General features: G+C 37.9%; 1 protein-coding gene across 6 annotated transcripts in view; it reads left to right on the forward strand.

The window, feature by feature from the left end:
- Nucleotides 1-19,474, forward strand: part of CLEC16A (C-type lectin domain containing 16A) — an 84,838-nt gene that overhangs the window by 48,808 nt on the left and 16,556 nt on the right. For 3 of the 6 annotated variants that reach the window (XM_082064737.1, XM_082064736.1, XM_082064739.1), the window contains 5 exons: nt 910-1,061; nt 1,871-2,075; nt 3,481-3,648; nt 11,187-11,333; nt 15,685-15,804. In XM_082064737.1, coding sequence (XP_081920863.1) covers nt 910-1,061; nt 1,871-2,075; nt 3,481-3,648; nt 11,187-11,333; nt 15,685-15,804 — 792 coding nt within the window. Of the gene's footprint in view, nt 1-909; nt 1,062-1,870; nt 2,076-3,480; nt 3,649-11,186; nt 11,334-15,680; nt 15,805-19,474 lie in introns of all 6 variants that reach the window. The other 3 variants (XR_014185322.1, XM_082064738.1, XM_082064740.1) reach the window with 2 other exon arrangements.

The raw sequence follows: 19,474 nt of genomic DNA on the forward strand, positions 1-19,474 counted from the left end.
TTGAAGCAAAGGGAAAAGGCAACTGTAGTAAGATAAGCAAAGGTCTCCTAGAAGGTGTCAGTGCTGGTTTATGGGGTGCTCAGTAAACTTCAGCTGGTGTAAAGAAGGTAATTTAGTTGCTTTTCAAGAATGATGGGTTTGAACTGGAACAGGTGCACTGAGGAGATGCAGGAGGATCAGGGAATGGGGTATTTGCTCCCTGAGATCTGTATTTTGGCACTTGTTTGAGGAGTCCTAGAGTAATGGTTAAGAGAGGATGTATTTATTCGTTATAAATGAATAAAATGGGTCGATAAGAGAAAAAAAGTAATCTCATGTGACAAATGTTGTGTAAAAACCCAATACAGTTTATCTGGAGAGTGCACGAAGTCTTGAAGTTAAAAGGCTTCTAGCAGTCAGAATAGTAAGGTTTCAGCCCTGTAGAAATGTAACTTGTGTCAGAATGGAGCCGAAGTTTATAATGGGGTGGATGTAATTGCCTGCAGTGGGGTCAGACTATCTTTAGTTGTTGGGGAAGACTTTTTGAGACTTCTATTTAGTGAGGGAAATTGACACTGATGCAATTACAACCCTGAAATGAAGTTGAAATGAAGAAATGACCTTTAAACTAAAAGGTAATGAAGGTGGTAGGAGGAAGCAAGATGCATACAATGCATGTCTTATATGTAGCTTGTAAGATACCTGAGCCACTGTTGTCAAAATATATCCTGCCCTTTCTAAGGAACTGTAAATATCATAGGGAAATGCAAAATATATATTAAAAAACCCCACCTTGTGTAACTTTAGACATGTCTTGTAAAGATGATTACACTTTTATATATTAATGTTTTACGTTACACAGAGCAACCAAACCCCAGACTCCTCAACTTCAGTATTTATGTGATTTTTTTTTTTCCTTTCTTCCTACAGATAACAGTGATCTAATTGCTTGTACAGTCATAACAAAGGATGGGGGTCAAGTTCAAAGATTCCTGGCTGTGGATATTTACCAGATGAGTTTGGTTGAGCCGGATATTGCCAGACTTGGCTGGGGAGTAGTTAAGTTTGCAGGTCTTTTGCAGGTAAGAAGTTTTAATCCGAGTGGTTACTTTTTCTCAGTTGAAAATCTACCTTTACATTGGGTAAAAAGTGATACCAATATTAGCTCATCTATTTAAGCTCTGTACCATGCTTACTTGTTTCTTCTGTTGCTAGTCTTTTTTCTAGTTCCCGCCTTTTAAAGTGTTTCTGTTTTTCTGAAGAAGTTTCCATAGTTAACTAGAAGCACACTTGAAAGTGAGGTAACTTCCCCAGTACATATTGGACTGTGATCATTTGAACATGAAATCGTATACAATCGGGATTAAGTCCCAAGCACTTTCTTTAAGTGACAATGTAATGAACTCTCTGAGAGTTCTGATCTTCCTACACAGGTAGGGAAGGTAACAGGTTGCAACTTCAAAATAATCTGTGCTTATCTGATTGATTTCACAGAATCACACACACACAATCACATAGAATTGACTGGGTTGGAAAAGACCTCGGAGATCATCAAGTCCAACCCTTGGTCCAACTCAAAAGCTTTAAGAAGTTTCTCTCATTTACGCCTCTCTTGCCTTAGCCAACACTGTATTTCCTGAAAATTCACTATGCTCAAATAACCTATTTGAATTTTAAAATTACTTAATCTTTGAGTACCAGTTTCTGAAGAGCTAAATCCAAGGTTGTACAATTTCCATAGTCCCCCCCTTTTTTTTTTTTTAACACAGAAACTGGGTTTTTAGGAGGCTTAGTGGAGCATTCACAGGATTTTCTTTTAATGTTGGTATTTAATCTGTGGTTTTAAAATGCTAACTTTTGCATTAGCTACTTGCTTTCTGTTTCTTTTTAGGATATGCAGGTGACTGGAGTAGAGGATGACAGCAGAGCTCTGAACATAATAATTCATAAGCCTGCCTCAAGTCCTCATTCTAAGCCCTTTCCTATCCTTCAAGCTACATTTATCTTTTCTGATCACATTCGCTGCATTATTGCAAAACAACGTCTTGCAAAAGGCCGTATCCAGGCTCGGCGTATGAAAATGCAGAGAATAGCAGGTAAACGGTTATTTTGAAATTATTCTAAGAAACAAGGCTTGTATGTCGCAGCAAGTCACTCTGTAACGTAAGGATGTGTTAGAAAAAAATCTAAGAAGTGGTGTGCAACAGAAAACTAAATCAGCGTCTAGTTTCTAAGCCATAGATACTATTGAAGTAAAATATGTGTTTTCATTTGTAATGATAGACATGTCAAAGAAAGGATGAAAAAGGACTCCTGTCTTGTTACCTCTAGCTGCCAATCATTTCACAAAACTTGGCATTTCTCTCTAAATGTGATTCAGTGATTCAAAATGAAAACGCGCTACTTAGAAAGCAGATGTTCTACTGCCTTGGGGCCGAATTGGAGCTCAGCTCACCCCATTCCTGGGTTGGGCGGTGTCCTGATGGTGTGGATGGTAGTGCTTAATGCTTGGATGTGGTGACGATGAGCCATCCAAAATGTTAAATGGATTAAAATTATCAGCAGCCGGATTTCTGTGTTTGGAGGAAATGCATGCAAAGAGATGAGGGAGTTAATTTGAGTAAATAGCAAAGTGTGATTAAAATCTTATTTGAATACTAAGTGGGTGAAGAGTAGATTGAAGCTTACCAGTAAGCTGAGTGAATCGGTGAGTATGGAAAAGGAAACCCTGAAATACAGAAATGAAAATAGGTGGGCAAACAAAAAAGGACAGCAGCCATCTCAGTTACTTGGTTTGTCCAAGAACAATAACAAAGTAATCAGAGTTGTGAAAAACAAGGTCATAGCTGGTATTAAAATTATTGAGTTGTCCAGAGAATTATTCTGATTGTAGATGGTATGAGATTATTTTGGTGTTTTATCATTCTGTAGGAAGTGAAGCAAAAAGTTTTTATGCTTTGAGTTTAAAGAATAGGCATGTCATCTTTTATGGCTTGCTTCATGGCAAAAAAATTAAAGCAAGATTGAGGCTAATACAAGTCTATTTTGATATTAAAATCTTAGGTTGACTGGCAATGCCAAGGCATTTTTTTGCCATTTTAAAGCAGATTGTCTCTCTAAATGGCTTTCTGCAGTCTTCATTTGTACAAGGAAAACCAGTTGTGGTTGTTTTTATGTTTTTTTTTTGTTTGTTTTAATAACTCCTATGGCCTATTTAATGCAAGAAGCTTATTGTAATCCTTTTTTTTCTCCTCCACTGTATTCTGAGGCTTCCTTAGTGTGAATGTGGTGTGGACAGCAATGGTACAAAGGTTGCCAGAAATGTTGTCTCTTCTTTTCCAGTGCAATTGTAACCATGATTAAGAGGTAATTGCAGGCAAGTTATGTTAAACATCCAATTTAGACTAAAACTTCCTGAGCAAACTTTCAATTGTATTTTCGCCTATTCTTCCTTTTATGTATTTTTGAGTAACAAGAATTATCAATTGTGATTAAACATAGCTCTCCTGGATCTTCCTGTTCAGCCTTCAACTGAGGTTCTGGGTTTTGGACATAGCTCTGCAGCTGCAGCCCAGCACCTTCCGTTTAGATTTTATGATCATGCACGACGCAGCAGCAGTGACACTACAGTGCAACGCTCTGTTTTTGCATCTGTTGACAAAGTCCCAGGTAAGATTAGCATGCATTGTCAAGTGGTTTTTGCTTTGTGATTTTTATCAGCAAAAGCTGAACTGTAACTTGTATAAGCAATGGAAAAGCTTCCTGCGAAATGTTTCTGAATACTCCTAGATAAACAAATAATACCTGGGTGTGTATTCCAGGTACGTTTGAGTAATCCCTCCCTGACAGTTTCCCAAATACACTGAAGTGTCTTAATATTTTGCCTTCCTTTACAAACTGAGTTAGTTTAAATCGTGTTTAGCATACTCAGTGTTTGTGCAACACATCTGTCAGTTGTGGTGGTTCCTTCTTCAATTTGGTTATGATTTTTTTGCCAGTTGGTAAAAATAGCTGGGATACTGTGCACGGCTGCGTTTACATTGGAGCTGGCAAGGCAGAAAAGGACCACAGCTGCTCCTACAACATTACTTGGCATTGGTTTTAAAGGAATAATTCTGAATCAATGAGCTCTTTGGTCTTCTCACTCTGTTTCACCAGTTGACTTCTCTGCAGAGGTTTTTTTCCAGATGGTGAACTTTTCTTCTTTTGGATTGAGTAATTTTAAAGATGAATCTCATACTGCTTGAAAGTGCTTAATTTTGTTGTGTTATACAAAAAGATGCACCCTTGTTTACCACCAGCTGCCAATCATTTCACAGAACTCGGCATTTCTCTGTAAATGTGATTCAGTGATTCAAAATTCAGATGCCCTACTTAGAAAGCAGATGTTCTACAGATTAGGACTGAATTGGAGCTCAGCTTGTCCAAGTTTGGGAACAGAAGTCATGAAAGCATTTGTACTGTCGGTCAGGTTTTTCAAGGCATGTTGTATGTTGGGAATGTATTTCCTTATTTGACACGACTTCCATGGAAAAGGTGTGGTTGGAAAGCTGCCAGTGCTGCTGCTTCAGGAGCAGCCTTCCCTAAGAAGAGTGTGCTTGTGTTCATAACAAGTGACTTCATCTACTAGTTCTTTTACTTTTGGGGATGGTGCAACACAATAGTTTGTTCAAACAACCCCATACTTACTTTGAATTCCAGGAAGTGAAGAATTCCAGTGTATGCACATGCAAATCCAGGGGGAAAACTAGTCTGAAGCTTTTATTTGATACCAAACATGAGAAACCAGGCACAGAACATGACACACTTCAAATGCTGTGTTTTTGAAATGCATTTTGTGATAGTCACTAATATAATAAAAATAGATTAATTTATTGGTTTACATCTGATTACAAAATAAATACAAGTGCCTCTTCCTTCTCCCCATATCTTCACTACTGAATGAATGAGGTTTCCTAGTTCCAAGTAATTTTCATAGGAATGTGTTTGTGTTTACCTCTTAATCAGGCCTGGAGTGATTTTTACTTTAAGAGAAAGATTTCATGCTCCATGTTTTAATTTCTTCATGCTATAACTTTATTTGGGTGAGTTCAGCAGAGCTCCTATAGTCTGATAATTTGATTGTACTAGTAAGAAACCAGTTGTGCTTTCCCTTGATGATGGTGGATTTTGTTGCTTTAAAGGAGAGCTATTTTTGGCAATATTTTTAGAAGTTTAATCACCTTTTTTAGTAGGACCATGTTAGCTGTTAGTGCTGTACATCCAGCATGATTTTCAAAAAATGGACAGTGACATAAATGTTTTCAGCCCTCCTGCAAATTTCACTCTGTGGGGAATTTTAGTACAGCTATTGAATCAGTTCCCTGATCCCCCTTCTCAGTGAATTTAGAGTTTTCAATAACAGTTATTTTAGTCTGCTCTGGCTCAGTTTCTATTGTAGTGCATACATAAAGCTCTACATATTTTACCACAGAGCACACAGTTACTTTATTGTAGTCAAACTGTGCTTCACTTTGCTTTAGTGCTTCATGGTCCAAAGTTAAAATCTGTTTTGAAAGCACTTCTTGAGATCTGGGGAGAAGAGGGTGAGAGTTGTTGTAGCTTAAATCCAGATTTTGTGCGAGATGGGTGAAAGGTGACAAGAATCTAACAGGCCACACTTTGGAACACCCCTGTTAAAACTTTTTATATTAAGTAAGGGTTATGCAAAAGAGTGAGATGACGTAATTATCCCACATGACTGGTCTGATAAACTGGTCAGTTCATATCAGAGAATAACAGAAGCAAAATCTTTCACTTGATCAATTTTATTGTCATGAATTCATTGCCATGAATATACCGTCAGGGTCTGGTTTAGGTTAATGGCCTTTGCCAGAATGTTAGAGCATTTTACGGGTAGGTTAGTTGGTTGGACTGTTCACCGTTTTGTCTATTAGCTATGTATTCATGCCATGTTTTTGAAGCACTCTGTATGTGAATAATTACATTGTTTTCAAAGAACAGATTTGGTAGGTGTCCTGTGAACACAGGTCTTACATTGAAAGTAAATACCCACTTCCTTTCCAAGGACACTCAAATATTGGTTTCAAATACCAGCTGTATACTGAGATTTACATGCTCAGTGGGACTTAAGGGAAATTGTAATGATTCTAAATATTTTATAAATATCTAAATATTTTAACAAGTGTGGTTGCTTTCCTACTCAGAAAGTCTATTTTGGAAAGGAAAAAATGAATCAATAGATCTCTGTTGCTATTTTCTCCATTGTTAATACCTTACTATGTGATGATGATAATGAGATTTGGGGGGTAAAATTTTGAAAAAAACTTCTCCTTAATATTAGCCATTGCAAACAAATTAGATCCATCTTAATTTTAAAATCCAAAGGGAAAAAGATAGTCTTTTATAGCTTTGTAACCCTTTAAATGAAAAAGGAAATGTGGATGAGAATTCTATATGAAATCTGCATCACTTTTTGGGAAAACTTTAAACAGAGCACAAGAGTTTGAACAGAGCACAAGCAGCGTTTGAGATTGTTCAGATTTACATGGAGAAAATTTATTTTAGTTTTGTCAAATATTATTCAGTCTGAAAGCATATTATGCACTGTAAAAAATGATGTGCCGTTTTTTAGCACTGTCACCACAGGTAGACATAAAATCATGGGAGTTTTTTAAATTAATAATATGAATGCATTCTTACAATGTGGATAATTTTTGTAATTTAATTGCCTTCTCCACCCACAGTGAGAAAACAGTTCCTTTTGATCAAAGTACTATTGAAGGGCTTGACATTCACAGCTGATGAGCATCTGCACTTGTTACTGGTTTTCTGAGGTTAGATTGCTCAGCACATTTGAATGTCATAGATAAGTTCTTTTGGAACTGTACTGTAGGACCCTGATCAACCCTTTCATGTTCATCATCATGCCCAGCTACCGTAGGAACATCAGATTGGAATAGTTTACTTAACTAGTACTAAGTTATGTGTAGTGTGAGATGGTTAAAATGTCCCATGCTCCATAATTCTAGGATACAGTTGCTTTTATAGCCCATAAGTATATTTAAAGTATTTTTTGATTCCTTTGTTCTTTGCAAAAATAATGGAGGACAGCTGCTCAGTTTATAATCTCAGTTTGTTTTTTCTAATTAATATTCTTTGAAGCATTCCAAGTTCAATATTTAGTTACGGCTGCTGCTTTCAAAGACCCAGCTCTGCTGCCTTTTTTATACCTACTTATCTTGCCTCATCATCAGAATTGTGGGATATGAACTAGATACTAATCTTCCTACCATTATCAGAATGATGTAGAACTTAATCATTTCTGTGCAGAGGTATTCAAGCAGAAGTGCCTAATTAAAGTAGTTTGACAGCACTAAGATTACACCAGATACAACTAACTTGATTTATGTAATGTGAGTTACTGCTTGTGTGCACGAAATGAAAGGTGCTCTTCAAACTGAGTTAAATATGCAGGCCTGCTAGTTAGATTTTTAATTTTATTTTAATAAGAAACAGCTTTGAAAAAAATCTTTGTTACTATTTGGGGAGTTTACTATATACAAGGATTATTTTCAGTAAAAAAAAAAAAAAACAAAACAGCACTTCAAAATAGCACATTCTGGAACCGAGAATTCTCAAGTGTTGTGTTGCAGCACTGACATATACTTTAGGTCTCTCTGTGCCAGTGGAACTACAGTTACCATTCTCATTTCCTTCAACCTGTTGAAAGGATTTCTCTGGAAAAAATGCAGCATACTTTAATATTAGAGTTCCTTTGTGCATTAAAGTACAGTCAAAATAAATGTCATCTCAACAAAGTGTCACTCACAGTGAGGATGTGCTGGTGAGGCATAAAGAGAACCAGCCATGGCAAAGATTGAAGTCCCCTGACCACTGGCCTTGGAACTGGTCTGTCGAGTGTACTAAATTGATGAGAACTGTGGGTACAGCTGCGGTCATCACATATTGGCATTGTCTGCCAAGTGTGGATACCTGAAAATGTCAATTAATCCATTTTTCAAAGCTGCTTCAAGTTGTAGTACCTGCTGGCAACAGAGTTCCAAGTGACTGATTTGTTTTGTACGTCTGTTTTCTTGGCAGTACTTTTTCTACTCTTTCCACTATTCTGGTGAAGATAGAAGATTTCTCCTCCCTTGACATGCAAACATTTTGTGGATATAAAATGTCTTAGATGGGTGCAGCTTTTTCCAACGCTGTAAGGAAAACAAAATACATTGATGTAGGCGCTTCTTTGCCGATGGCTTTAGTAACTGTTCCAAAAATAAGTTTCATTCACTTTACCAGATGACTTTGCCTCACTTCTGTGGTCATAAGTCCATTGATTATTCCTTGTTTCTCATACTAACTAGTATTTCAAAGTATGAAGTATGTATGAGAAACCTAATGCCCATTTGCTGTATTAAAAACTATATGTGTCAGTGGCCCCAAGTGCTATCGAAGTCCTTCAGGTTTGATGTACTTTAGTTTGTGGTTAACTTTTTGCAGACTATCAGGCGTCACTGTGTGTAACCTCTGTTTAACTTATCTAAATTATTCTAAAGGATCAATCAGTTTGGTTTCCAAAATAAAATACGTGGAAGCATTTACATTTATGGAATAATTAGCTCCTTACCAAACTATTTTGTTTTTAATTGAAATAGATGTCTCCTGCCATGGTGGTTCTTTAATTCTTTCAAGTGGTGGGTGTTCATTTTAGACATAATAAATGTAATTTAAAATAAAAGCTTGGTAAAAGTGGCATTCACCCATCTAAAACTATGATGCAAGTACTAAGGCAAATCAGGTTCATTGTGTTTCTGCAAGTGGATTTGAGTCTAGTTCTTGAGTATGTGCATGGGAGGCAGAGGATAAGAGGTGGGACTGCAGATTAAGTCAGATTATTAACAGGATTTATATTTGTCAGCTTTTTTCTGTGTCTTCCTTTCCTTATCCATTCTGTTTTTTTCCTGGTAACACAACCTTTCAGTTTATGTTGTTCCTGACAGCATTTTCTGACTTGTCATGTCTGTGTTTAAAGCTTCCATAGGCTTCTCGTAAGCCATGTAAATTGGGTTTTGCGTGGCTGCCTGCTGCGTGGCACCAGCAAATTCCCCGTACAGGAGATTCTCCGTAATGAGTGAATCAGCCGCCCAGTGCCGTGGGAGATTCCCCATACAAAAGAGTAAAGAATCGTGTGGTGCGTTTGCTTGCTCTCAGACATGATTGACAGATACTTACCTTTTCAGTGTTAACTGTGCAGCGAAGGCAACACATAGTAAGTATAGTTAGGTGTTTTGTAGTGCTTGTTGCAACTACCTTCAATAATTCAGGGGACTGCCAATCCAAAGGAAACTTTCACATAGATGCTTGCCCATGGGAGCGTGAGAAGGACTGCAGAGCAACCCAGTTGTGTGCATCTCCTGATTTACAGCCCAGATTGAACATACTTCTTTTGCTGTAGGAAGGTTTTCAACTTCTGAAAAGCTGCTTGCTACCAGAACCTGGAGAGATGACTAAAAGCTGCCAAGTGGTAGGAGAATGTCTGCCAGAGGAAAGCCTTGCTAATAAAATTGAGGAATTGCTACAGGCATGTCGTTGTGAGGAAAGTGAGAACCACAAGAGGGGTGTAATCTTCTAGAGAAAGAGATGGAGCAAGAACGAACAATGCCATGGTAGTTGTCTCCACGTGGGCTTGTGTGGGAAAGGCAGTTCATGAACTTTTCTTTCACAGCATGTTGTAAATTCTACAGTGTTCTAGCAGTAGAATGCTGCTATGCTAGTAGATTCCAGACCTTGAAGCTTTTAATTTTTCTGCATTTTTATAATACCAATGCAGTTCAAGATCAAATCATTGAATTCTATAACAGCAAAATTGTGGAAACTGTAAGTTAAAAATTCAGCTGAAAAATCAGAGCAAAGAGGGAAAACTGTGGTTAATTGAAAGATACAGTAAAGGGCAGCTTCCTGGTTTTAATCTCAGAGAGATATCCTGACTTGTTCAAACAGTCTAATCACAAGTGAGTTAGCAGGTCATCCCACAGCTGGGTCTTCGACCTGTGGGGATCAACAGTTTCTGTAGGATGTGACTGTACGGCAAAATAGCACATTCACGAGTCACCTAAAGAGTAAATGTCAGTTGTCTTTTGGCTCATAGCATACTTCTGCACAAAATATTTGGCACAACACACACAGAATAAATATTGTTTCTGATTCAGTGTAGTCTCACGCAGTGAACGCATGATGTAGGTCCTGTGTACTCAAGGGCTTCTCATCTTGACTAAAGCAGTGAAATTAAATATTCATGGTACCCCAGTCTCGGATTATTCAATTCTGAGATGCTGGGTTTGAGAAACCAGGGATTTTAATTCCTTCCTTGTGCTTCTTTCCCAAATTGTGTACTTGCAATGGATTTCCTTGTGTTGCAGGTCCTCGGTACTTTATGAAGTTGCATCTTGAAAGAGAAAGTACATGAGTGGGATGTGAGGAGGGAGGGAGCTAAAAGGAAGATGGTTTGTTTGGGGTTTCTTTTTAGGCATGTCAAAGACTGAAGCAAGGGGTTGCAGAGGGAGGAGAGAGTGCAAGATTGTGTTAGGAAAGAGAAGGATGCTACAATGTAAAGAATTTGAGGAAATAGTAGACTGAAAGCCAGAAGAAGGATTAGTTTAAAAGTGCTGTCAGACACTGTATAGACCTTTCCAGTCTCGAGACTAGGGAAAAGTTTGACTTGTGAGAAGGAGGATGGAATCCAGTTCCAGCATTAGACTGATTAGAGTTTTCTGAAGTTTTTATCTCTGCAAAAAAATGTAGTGCAGGCCTTCCATCTCAGGGTCGTTTTGTTCACTTATGATTTAACCATTTTCCTTATCATGTTAAGGTCTGTGACCTGTGAATTTCTTGATTATATCAAAAACGGAAGAGTTTTGACATGTTTTGACTGTGTATAAGCTCTAAGTTTTAAAAAGTTTTGAATCCCTTACCCTCCACTTTCTTGTTTGTCGATGAGCATTTGTAGCATGTTTTCAGTAAGGTGCATGCAGATTTTCAGGCTTCCAAGATGAAGCTGGGAGAGAGGGTGCATCCTCTGAGTACCTACACAAAATTAACATCGCTTTGATGCAATATTTGCTCTTACCGTTCCTCAATTTGTTTATGTAGGTTAACTCTTCCAGGCTAATAATGAACTTATCAACTTCGTTGTTTTGTAGGCTTTGCTGTAGCCCAGTGTATAAATCAACACCACCCATCACCACTCTCATCCCCATCACCTTCCAGTGGCAGTGGGAGCACAGGACGCTGTGATTCAGTGACTGCAAGCTCAACATCCACTCCTTCGGTTGCACAGAGCCCATCAGGTATTAAATCACAATTTTCAGCCTTGGCGCTAAGGGAGGTAGAGTAGTTTATTGTAAAATTTAATTTACTATGTTATTAGATTAAAACAAGTAGGACTTTGTTTTTAGATCACTTGGAATTTTCAACTAAACCAATGAAAGTAAATTGTGGTTCAAATTTTAATGATCTCTTCAGCTTTTTGGAACACTAATAGATACTTAGTATCTTTCAGCAGGGATTTTTAAGTGCTGTCAAAATAATGTTCTGCTTGTCTGACTTGTCTTGTAGCACATACAATTTAAAATGTTGTTTGTTTTTTGTTGTGTTTTTGTTATTGCTTTTTAAACTGAAGTATTGCTTTACATAAATTTGTGATGCAAACTGCCAGCCTTTCACTACAGTGGATAAGTTGATCTGCACATGATCTTTTTTGAAGTGGATGATGTTTAGGTTTGTATGTTTATCTGACACTCATGTTACTTTGTAACAGTAGGCCAAGTATGGAGTATTTGAAAATAGTTATTTAGGATGCTAATATTGTAAAGCTTTTGCAAGAGCACTCTTCTGGCTGAAGACCACATTTGAGGAGGCTGTTGCACTGGTGCAGCAGAAGCTGCCATATAAATAGACTGACAGTATAACTGTAACAAATGTGGCCACCATGTGTTTGTGTTGGTCAGTCTTTTTAGTGGGTATGTTTATGCTGAGACTTCTTGTTGCGTTAGAACACCTTCATTCCTCCTTTTTTGTGTAGTATTTGTAGACAATCTTGTAATGGTGTTTGTTCTGAGGGCAATCTGTGTGTGAGGGAAAGCCTCAAGCTGGAGACTAAACAAGAAGTAAGTCCTGAAGGGTGCATACTGAGATGCTTTCATGCTGGAACTGACCTACTGTCCTCATTTTGGTTATAAAACAATAGAGGTAACTTGATTCTCAACACCTTTTCAAACAGCCCCCTCATTTTAACAGTCACTTCCAATGACTCCTTGAAATGGTTGTTCTGGTTCCCCTTTCTATGATTCTATGATTTTGCTTTGATTAGGAAGCCTCATGTAGATCTGAGCTCTTCTGCAGTCCTACAGGGAATGAGGGAATTTTTGTTAGGCATTTAGTGTTTTGTAGGTTTCACTGAACAGTGTCAGGAGATCAATGTAAGTTATGTGTCCAAAGTGACTGTCCCTGCAGGAAATATTGCTGGAAAGGGTCAGCAAAGGCTGGTTTTGGAGTTCATGAATGGTATGTAAAGCATTCTAACATGTAGACTCTGGATTAAAAAGTCCCTATTATTAAGAAACTAACGTATAGTCAAAATATTCCTGCAGTATGTGTAATTCCAGAATAAAAATTGGATTTTTTTTTTTAATATGCAATCTGTTCTTCAAGGCTGCTTTATGGGTCTGAACCAAACTGCTAATACAGTTGCAGCCAATAATGAATAAAATGTTTTAAGTAGCTATAGCTGAGTGGCTGACAGTGTCTCAAGGTCCTTAGTATAGACTAGAGAGGATTCTGAAAACCCTGGATCTGGGCCTTTGTGGAGTGGGGACATGGCGGGGGGTTTCTCCAGCCCAGGGAGCTTTGTTGACACTTTTTGCTGATCTTCAGTGTCAGACCAGTACTGTTGTCTATTGCTGGGAACAATGTTTCTGCATTAACTGTTTTGACCAGTTTACTGTAATGAATGTTCTCCCTTGTATAGTATTTATATGTAATTGTGAGCTGTAGTGGAAACTGTTGCCAGGAGCATGACCATGAAAGAGGTTTTCTGTTTGGTATGTCCAGATAGCTGCTCCATAGGCTTCTGCACGAACAGCAGGTGCACGGCTGAAATAGGTGATAGCATCTTGACCACTGGCTGTGTTGGATCAGGTCTTACTGACCACTGAGCTGAGTTATGGAACAAGTGTTGATATTCACCCCCTTCAGCATAAGACAACAATTGAGAGTAAACTGTCTTAGTTTGCCATGAAGCAGAAGAGGAACCTTCAGTGCTGTGAAGTGGCTCCTTCAAGGAGGAAGTAACAAGTAGCAGTTCCCAAGATCTGTTTTATGCCCCAAGGCAGCACTTGAATGCTGCCACCATTTGTCACATTTGAATCTCCCTTCTCGTTTCCCATTCCATTTTAAACACACTCACATGAGCACATGTACACACTCTCTGTCCCTGTCTCCTTCCCTGTTTCCTCTTTATTCTGACAACTGCTCAGGCTGTTGGCCCTGAAGAACATGCCAGGTTTCTCAGGATCTTCGGTCAAGAAGACCAGGCAAGGTAAAGGGGAGATGTGTGTGTGGACTTCAAGGAAACTACCTCAACTACCTTCCTTAAGAGCAGCGTCTTGAACCACCACAGCTGTTTCTACTGTAAACTTGTGATTATAGTTACCTAAGCTACTGTCTGTTGACAGATAATAAACTGTTCAGAGTTTAATGTATCTGAGATGGTACTTGAAATCTTCACAGAGTTGTTTCAGAAGTAAGTTTTGGAACATACACACTGACTTTTGCATGAAACAGTGATAGATGAGAACAAATGAAGACAAATTACATAATAGTTGAAAGAAAACAATGTTACAAGATAAAGCATCTATTAAGTAAAATAAAAGAGCTTTCAAGAATGCATCACAGGGAAACAAAATTATTTTAATTTGGTGTTTTCTAAAGATACTTTACTTGCCATCTCTCCTGCCTGCATCAATCTCACAGTATTTCAGTGTGAGGAGGGAGATGAACTGAATTTACATAAAATCATACAGCTGCTGTGCATGTTGCAGGCACTGTAAGGGAACAATAGTTACATTAACTGCGTTGTCATGAATAAAAGAAACTCTTATGATTCCTGAGTTCATAAGCTATCCTACCACATAATTGTCACTATACTTCATGGCTCAGATATTTAAAAGCCCAGTAACTGCCCCATTTGCAGTATCTGGGAATTAAGCTTAGCCCTTTACAAGATCTCTGTTCCTTAAAATTGGAAGAGCAGAAGTCATCCCAGAAAGTAAGTGGAATCCCCCACAAGACAAAAAGCAGTTATCAGATTCTGCAAATGCTGCTGTCAGGTTGGATTTTTTTCTTTGCATTTACATGTTTGTTTGTTTAATTAACATATCCATTTGAAGTGTTGCTATGCATAAGGTAAAAATGTTCTCTTGCTAGGCATATTTTGAATCATGAAGATTCTGAGCTTAGAATACAGCTTCTTGGTTACACTTGCTGGAACTGTGCACTTCGCTAAAGTGTTTATGTATGTCAAGGATTAAGATAAAGAAGGTCTCTTACTGTAAGTTAGCAATCTTCCAGAATTATGTATGTGTAACATCATCTACCCTGTATTTTATCACTTTTTAAGTTGTCTTAAGCTTTAAAGTGCAATTGACTTCAATATTTAAGAAAATGTTTACACTGAAGCAATGGATATTGAGTACTTCAGAAGGCATTGATCCGCTGTGCCACTTATGCTGTATTTCACACTTCTGGCAAATATTGATGGTAAAAGGTCTAAAATAAGTACAAAGAGCTGTCCCTTGTTGCAGAGAATACATTGTTTTCCAGTCTGTAAAATAAAATGTATATATTTCAAGGAGAGGTTGATTAATCAAGGCTGGAGAGCCTGTAAGAGCAGTGCTTGCCATCTTACTGAAACCATCCCTGTCTCTTCCCTCTGTAGTCAGTAATGGAAATGTGGTTTGGTCTCTCCTGTTCTATGATGCAAGAAATTTCTGACTAGGTGAGAAAGTATTTTTGTTTCTAGAAAGTTTCTTTTCTAGAAACTTTCTATGCACCGAGCATCATCATCTGAACTGCTGCTATCTTTTAAAACACTCTGATTGGCTTTATTAGAGACCGAATCTAATATATTAGTTTCATATCACAGAATAGTAGGGCTGAATGGTCTGAAGTATTGTCACGTGCAAAGTAGTGCACATCTTATAATTTATGGCCAGTGGAGATCAGAATAATTTCGTGTTACCGGGATTTGTGATAAATAGCTTCTCTCAAGACTTCTAAAGCATATGAGTGGATTGTAACGCAAATAAATGCCTGCCAGTCCCTCTTCAGTGTGAGTGCTGTTGGTATTGCCAGACGTAGTCCAAACTGCATTATGAACATTTCCAGGTAGGTAAAAGCACAAAACGAAAATCAGTTAAACTCACTTATTTCTAGAGAATTAATACTTCCAGCTTCAGAAGTACTTCCCAAACTTGGTATGGTGTCAAATTGTATTCAAGATACCAGCAGTTATGGATGTGTCCTTGTCACTTATTCCTGTTGCTACTCTAACATTTATCCTTTGTCTTCATTCCAGTTTCCCTTCCTTGTTTCATTGTTAAAGCCTTCATATGATATATCGCTGTGTTTGCCTCTAGTAAGGTCTGGCAGGAAAGGACGTCGGCGGGTGTTTAGTCTGTCGGAGGCTGACAGTCACGGTGGACACTGGGTTTAGGTCTTCAAGCAGCAGCTGCAACAGAAACTCGCGCAATATCAATTCAGGCAGGTTCCTCCATAAGCTTTCAAAAGCCCGTAACAGTTCATAGAACGTACTTGGTTTCCATGCTGACAGCAATGACAGTGAGGTAGGAAACTGAAGAAAGCACCATAAATGTTTGTCTCTACTGTTTTTTCGGGGAGAAGTGTAAAGCAATAATTAGCTGTTTCTGAAAGCCTTAGCTGCAGTTTCTCCCATATTTATTGGCTCTTTTGCCAAAGATCGAAATTCTGCTATCAAGCCTCCAGCTTCAAAGCAGCTATGTCTTCATTTGCACAGGGGCAGCCGTGGCTGTAGTGGAATTTAGCAAGCACAGGCTCCTGAATGGACAGTAATGCAGGTCCTTGGCTAGTGGCAAGAAACCTTTTTCTTACTTGGGTAAAATGGACAAGCATTCAGCATAAGACTGTCCTTGGACTCTGTGATGGCACAAGCTTAATATTTCCATGATCACCAACCTGAGGCAGATGGTTTTGTGGACTGTTTAGTTGCCTGAGGAGGGGAAGCAGATACAAAAAAGCTGAAAATATGCTTCAGACTACCTTCTTATTTTTATAACCTGTTTTAACTTGTATCTAATCAATTTCTTGCTTTTACTGTCAAGGCATTAAGATATTTTACTCTGTTAATATTATATAAGCACCCTTTTTCATCTTTATAGATTTACTTTGCATCATTTCACTTAATGTCCTGTTATTTCTATTTCTGTTACCCTTACATGGTTTGTTGCTGTACAGTTTGGGACACTGCTCTATGGATAATATTCTTTCTTTCCTTTTCCTGTTCTTGTCTATCTTCTTTCACTAATGACCATCCTTAACACAAGTTAATATAATGGAAGTTGAGTGATTTGCTTAAGATTTTTTTTCTGTAAAGATCATCTTGGTAGCGTTATAAAAGTGCTGAAAAGCATCCAAGATTGCTGAAGCCACTGCAACCAGAGAGAGAGGTCATAGTACTCAGAAACTTGCAAAATGGCACCCTCTATTCAAACCTTGTTTAGTACTTAAATTGGGGGTATGTGGGTGTTTGTTAGAACTAAATGTTAACATCACAACTCTTTTAAGAAAATGCCTTCACTCTCCCTGGTTTTGTTGCAGATTTGGCTTATATTTTTTTGCCAGAACGCTATTGTTTTAGTACGTGGGGGTTGGGGAGAGGTGAATAGAAATGCCAAATTATATTATAATTCTTGATACTTAGGGGTAGAGCATATCTTAGTGACTGCTGAATTTATAATCTGATGTACTGGTAAAATTACATTTATTTTTGCTCTTTCTATCCAAAAGTCAAACTAGAACCAAGTGCTAGGAGTTTGGGCTTTTTAAAGCCGGTTAGTATTTTTATGTGCCATACAGAAGTTCCAGGTAATAGGTAGAGAATTTGATCTCTAAACATACTGGGTGCCTAGAAACTCTTGAATGAAGAGCTTGGTACCTACGTGGATTTTAGAGACAGATATTCTGGTAATAATCCCTTCTTGAGCTTCTTTTTTTTTTTTTTCCAGCTAGGCTCCTTTATTTAGCCAATTGTTTATTCCCGTTTCAGAGGCTTTAATAATTCAGATCATACATAAATATGTACTTATCTACTTGGATCCTTCTCTGAATTGAGTATGACTTCAAAAGGCTTTGAAATCTTGAGCCTCAAATATTTTATAACGAATTATTGTCCTGAAGCCATGTATTCAATTAGCTGGGAGGTGTTACACGCAAAAACTTTTTACATCAAGAGGATGATACTTTTACATCAAGAATGCCTCTTACATACCAAATACACCTCAAGTAGCCTTTGGATGGGAGAGCTTGGTCATAAAGATGTAAGTATAACTCTCAGAGCCGTAGTTTATAGCTGGGACTGAAGAGTAAGATTTTTACTTAAGTATTAGTCCAGAAGGAATAACACATTGCAAAATAGTAGTGACAGCTGTTGACCTTTTCCGGACAACAGTAACAATTCTTCCTTCCCCACGCTTTGCGTCCTGGCGTTTGCTTTCTGCCTCTGCAGGGACCAGCCACAGTTTGTGGGTACCTGCTCATTTTGGCAGTGCTGCTGTTCTGGGCTACAGAAACCTGTACATACAGTAACCAAGGAACAGAAGTGAAGCTCTCACATTATCTAATGAAATGTGGAAAGCAGAAGAGAGAGGCTTATTACTATCTATAGCAAATAAAAGTGGGAGGCATAGAAGAGCCCCAATTTTGTATTCTGTATAAATACTGCAGCTAAAATACTGGACAGAGTATGTCCTGCTAACATTTTTTGATATTTTTATCTATTTTTCTGAATGTTTTTAAGACTTTTGGATAGAAAATTTGGACTGCAGATACTTTTTTTTTTTTTCTTTTTATTTTGAGACAATTTTCAAATGCTTTCGTTTCCTTTGTGGCATTAAGAAGGGAGTCACTATAGCATTAATTTAGATCCTATGTGGAAAGACTTAGGGACAATACAGCATAACTAAAGAATAAGTATGTCTGTCATGATTTCAGTAAATTTCATTGAGGAAACATATTAGTATTTTGTTTGGAGGAGTGATTCAAGAAATTAACTGCAGGATCAGAAGTGAAATAGCAGATCTGGAATAGAAACGTGCTGTTTATAACATTCCTGAGCAGAATGCCATTGCTCGATAGTACTTACCAGAATGTCTCAGGTTTCTGAGTCCTGAATTTTGGTGACTATTCATACCGTAATTAGGATAAAAAATAATCTTGGCAAATGATGTTTGCTATTCTTTAAAGATTTTATAAATTCAGAAAGGAAAATCACCGCAAAGAGACTCGCTTGTTTCTGCACACTTAAGTGTTAGTGTTTATCTTGGAATTCAGAGAAACGAGGCTTTACTTCAGCGTTTTGAACAGTTCGTTTTCCATTCAAGTCTTGCATCACTTCCTCTGTTATCAATCACTACATTCTCACTAAAGCTTCTTAGCAGCTAAAAAGAACAATCTGCAGTTACTTTGAATCTGTCTTTATTTTTCAAAAATAACAAGTGATGTCCCTTGTACTTTAAAGGAGGCTTTTTTACAATTGTTACATGTTGTTTATAGTAAAGCAAGAAGCTTTAGCAAAAAGTAAAACTGAGTGGTTTTTTGAAGTGAGCATACACCATTGTTTGGGGTTATCTTACCAGAAAGGTAAAAAACCCAATAATCTTACTGTTATCCCACCGATACCGATATCCATTCCATTCTCAGCTTTGTTTTTGTTTTTCTTTTTTTTTTTTTTTCCCCTGCCTTATGTTCATGCTTTCTGTTCTTTTACAGGATTAATTGGAACCCTATTGAAACGGAAATATTTTTAAGGTCACTGTGTATTAAAGCCAGAATCTAATTCTTAGCTTCTGTATTCACTACATTGCCTTGTAGAGTTTTCTGCAGATGCCTGTACACTTGAACACATGCTGTTTCTTACAAGAGTCTAAAAATGGTCTGTCTTGAAGCTGGATACCTGTTACTTTAATGGCATCTATTACCCTAGTCTGAAAATAAAAAAAACCTGACTTTTCTGGGCATACTTGCTCATTTAAGGCTGTATTGCCTGCTCCCCTCCGTTCACTGTCCTGAGCCAAATGAGCAGTTAGCTGGGATTGAAGGGGGAAAGGAACGTGCAAAGAGCCTTGAAGAGTTTTTCATTGTGTGGGAAGGTGTCGTAGCATATCAGTTTTCTGTG

Source organism: Streptopelia decaocto (assembly GCF_964273445.1).
Source record: "Streptopelia decaocto genome assembly, chromosome: 13".
Lineage (NCBI taxonomy): Eukaryota > Metazoa > Chordata > Aves > Columbiformes > Columbidae > Streptopelia > Streptopelia decaocto.